The sequence below is a fragment of the Lytechinus pictus genome, chromosome 14 (genome assembly GCF_037042905.1).
Source record: "Lytechinus pictus isolate F3 Inbred chromosome 14, Lp3.0, whole genome shotgun sequence".
In the NCBI taxonomy this organism is placed as follows: domain Eukaryota; kingdom Metazoa; phylum Echinodermata; class Echinoidea; order Temnopleuroida; family Toxopneustidae; genus Lytechinus; species Lytechinus pictus.
In genome coordinates, this window is record NC_087258.1 from 13,766,468 (window position 1) to 13,769,674 (window position 3,207).

The window sequence follows — 3,207 nt, forward strand, 5'->3', positions numbered from 1 at the left end:
TGACCCATGAAATCAATTGCCAGTGATCCACCAATAATGCACATTAAATGCAATATCGATTCGATGGACTGTAACGATCTATATCTAAGCCTTAATTCGGTAAGTTTTTCCTTACTCAGTATGTACTCGATTAGTTTGAAAAACCACTTTCTTATCCATGTCATAATCTACATTTCGCATGTCTACAGCCAGCTGGAGTCATAGCCATGATACAGGTACAGTCCCATGGCATGCTGGTATCGTATGAAAGAGCTTTGCACACGAAAAGCAAGATCTGTAGGGCCTGTAACACAAAGCTTAGCAATGATTGTAGAACAGTTTTCTACGTTTGATTGCATTGACTGTAATGTACAATCAATCTAGAAATCGAGTCTATGATTAATCGCTAACTTTTGAGTTACCCGACTCTAAACTCGCGTTGTAGAAGTTTGCGAAAGGTGCCTATTAGCTAAGCAACACCGAAGCCAATTCAAGCACGCTGAATTAAAACCCATCAATTCTAGTTGACTCGTAATGCGGAAATTCGTTTAATATAAAATAAATTTATATTTAACTGAACATAACGAAGTTCTTGACTTCAAATGTATAATTAAATGATTTGTATAATCAGTTTCAAGAATAACGTTAAAAAGGGGTACAATTCAGTGGATATGACCCACCCCTTCCTCAAGATATAGTGATACCGTAAAACTGAAAAGTGCATCAAGTTGATCCACTATTATCAGTGGAATATATAGAGTCTGTCCGGGGTGCAGAAAGCGATATCGCCTGATCGGTATTGCTGGAGATAATACCAATTTCTCTTATGAGGCTTTTCGATCTTGTACTCATTAACAAGGTTTCGTATGGGTGTCAGCTTATTGTTGTATTCGTCAATACTCACCAGTCCGTCATCATGCTTCACCGTGGCTACCAGGATGAGATTACCTTGAGATACAGCAGCATAAATGGATATACCAGGTTTCGTTAATGTATGTTGTACAACACCTTCATTGTCTATCAATCGTAAAGTATCCACTGTGTTAACGAGAAGAGAGCCATGGTAACTAGTGATTTGCTCAGGCGTATATCCAGTGCATGGTATCTCCCTGACTGCTTGCCCACCTGCTGCTGAAAATACAAGGATCTTTTGGGCTTTTCTGTAGCTCACATAGATCTGATCAGCATCATCAACAGTGAGTTTAGAAAATCCGCCTTCATCTCTGCCTAAAGACTCAAACATTACATTCAATTTTAAGTATTCTTGTGTGTAAAGTGTGATATCGTTTTCATAACCGATCACAACACATCGACCGTCAGAGAGGAACGCTGCCCCCAAAATCTTAACATCCTTAAGAATGGTCTGTTGGAATTCGCCGTCAGAAGAGAAGATGTTGATGCCACCTGTCCAGCACCCTACGGCCATCCTACTATCTGGAGAACTAACCATGACACTCATGCTGTTCTTAGTCGGTAAAGCGACGTCCTTTGCAACCACGTCAACAATCTTACCGAGATCTAACTCGTCATTTCGAACGTTTCTCTCAAAACAAACACTTTTCCCTTTCTTGCTTGGTTTCCTGGGCTGCTCGTAGTCAGGATCCTCTTGATCAAAGGCCTCTCGTATCTCCTCACAGAGAGTGTCGTGTGCAGCCAAAGTATCCATATCGAACGGTATCTTTGTTCTGTTGGTTACCAGGTCAGCAACGGTCCTCAACTGATTGATGTACTTCTGAGCCGATGTCTTCATCTTTTCCAGTTCTTTCTCGACTCCTTCAGTCTTTTCCTTGACTTCTCCAAGCAGGATTTCTCTTCTCTCTGTCAGTTGCCGGACAATAACATTGTAAGCCTTGTTGATATCATCTATACACTCTGTCTTAGTACTGCCAACAAGCTTCATCTGTTCATCGATGAAATCTATGTATTTCCGAAAGCATGCTTGCTTCGCATCCACCTTTGATTTTATATCTTCGATGCTCTCCCTGTGTCTGTTCTCATAAGCAGCTGCCTTCATGACCTGGTGTCCTTCGTCTTTATGTTCCATGACAACACACCTGAAGCATGTGAATCTCCTGCAGTTGGAACAGAAGCACTCCTCGTCTTCTTCCGGGTGTTTCCTGCATTTGCGGTATCTACGCATTGACACATTCCCTGATGAGATCTCAGTCATGGCTATGACGTCATGATCGATGAAGTCACCCCATTGAGAGTGGGTGTTGAGGCAAGTGGCGCAGAGATACTTGCCACAGTCTTGGCAGTAGACAGCAGCATGAGACTTATCATCGGATTTACAAATCGTGCAAATCTTTGGATGACACTTCATGTCCTCTATTATATTCTTTAAAGCAAGATTTACCGGTGTTTTGCTGACATCTTGGTTTGGGATCTGGGTTACAGCTCTGCAGACGGGGCATCGGATCTGGTAATTACCATGGCACTCGAAGAGGTTGTCCAGACAGGTTTTGCAGAAAGTGTGAGAACAAGAAAGGATCTTGGGATCAGAGAAGGTAGAAAGACATACAGGACATTCTGTACTCTGGGAGATGACGTTTTTTAGTGTGTCAGCCATGATGGAAACTCTAGAGGACTGCAAAATAAAAGACAATTACGAAAAAATACAAATCATTGAGTATATCTTTACTTTTAGTCACATAAGAAATAAAACAGGGTCATCTCGGAGACAAATTAAAACTGATTATTAACCAACATTATCTATAATTTTGTTATACATAAAATAATAAAGCAATATTGACTGGCCTCGGGGCGATACGACATGTATCGCCCAAACCTGATTTATATCGCCCCAGTCGTAGACGAGGGTGATATCAATAATTTAGTGAGGGCGATATAATGTCCTTTCGCCCCGTGGCCAGTCAATATTGCTATTATTAACCAAATCAGACATCTAGAGCAAAAATCGTTAAAACTTAGATATTTATTAGAGTTTAAGAATGGGAATCTATTTTGTCATGTTGAGCAGACTGGTCCTCTGAACTTTACCATTGTGACATAATTGAAATGACGCGTCCCTGGCCTGGGGACGCAGTATCCAGCGTTGTCCGTGTTTACACTTAATCGGCAATTGGTTCTGAACCAAATGCCGATGCAGAATCGGCATTTGGATTGCGTTTACACGTTGTTACAGCTCGCGGTTCAGAACCGCGAGCCGATGCAAAAACCTGAAATGATACGCATACCTACAATATACGTCATAATAAAGACAACGCT

The 3,207-nt window shown here is 41.4% G+C and overlaps 1 protein-coding gene across 1 annotated transcript; it reads right to left on the reverse strand.

Annotated features, from left to right (window-relative positions):
• Positions 1-710: 710 nt before the first annotated feature.
• On the reverse strand, positions 711-2,551 carry LOC129276221 (uncharacterized). The gene has a single exon (XM_054912633.2). The coding sequence runs from the start codon at positions 2,546-2,548 to the stop codon at positions 722-724; it is 1,827 nt and encodes a 608-aa protein (XP_054768608.2). The 5' UTR covers positions 2,549-2,551; the 3' UTR covers positions 711-721.
• Between the last annotated feature and the right edge of the window lie 656 nt (positions 2,552-3,207).

Excerpts from the sequence above, each read along its gene's own strand:
- LOC129276221 (XM_054912633.2), bottom strand. The coding sequence starts at position 2,548 with ATGGCTGACACACTAAAAAACGTCATCTCCCAGAGTACAGAATGTCCT.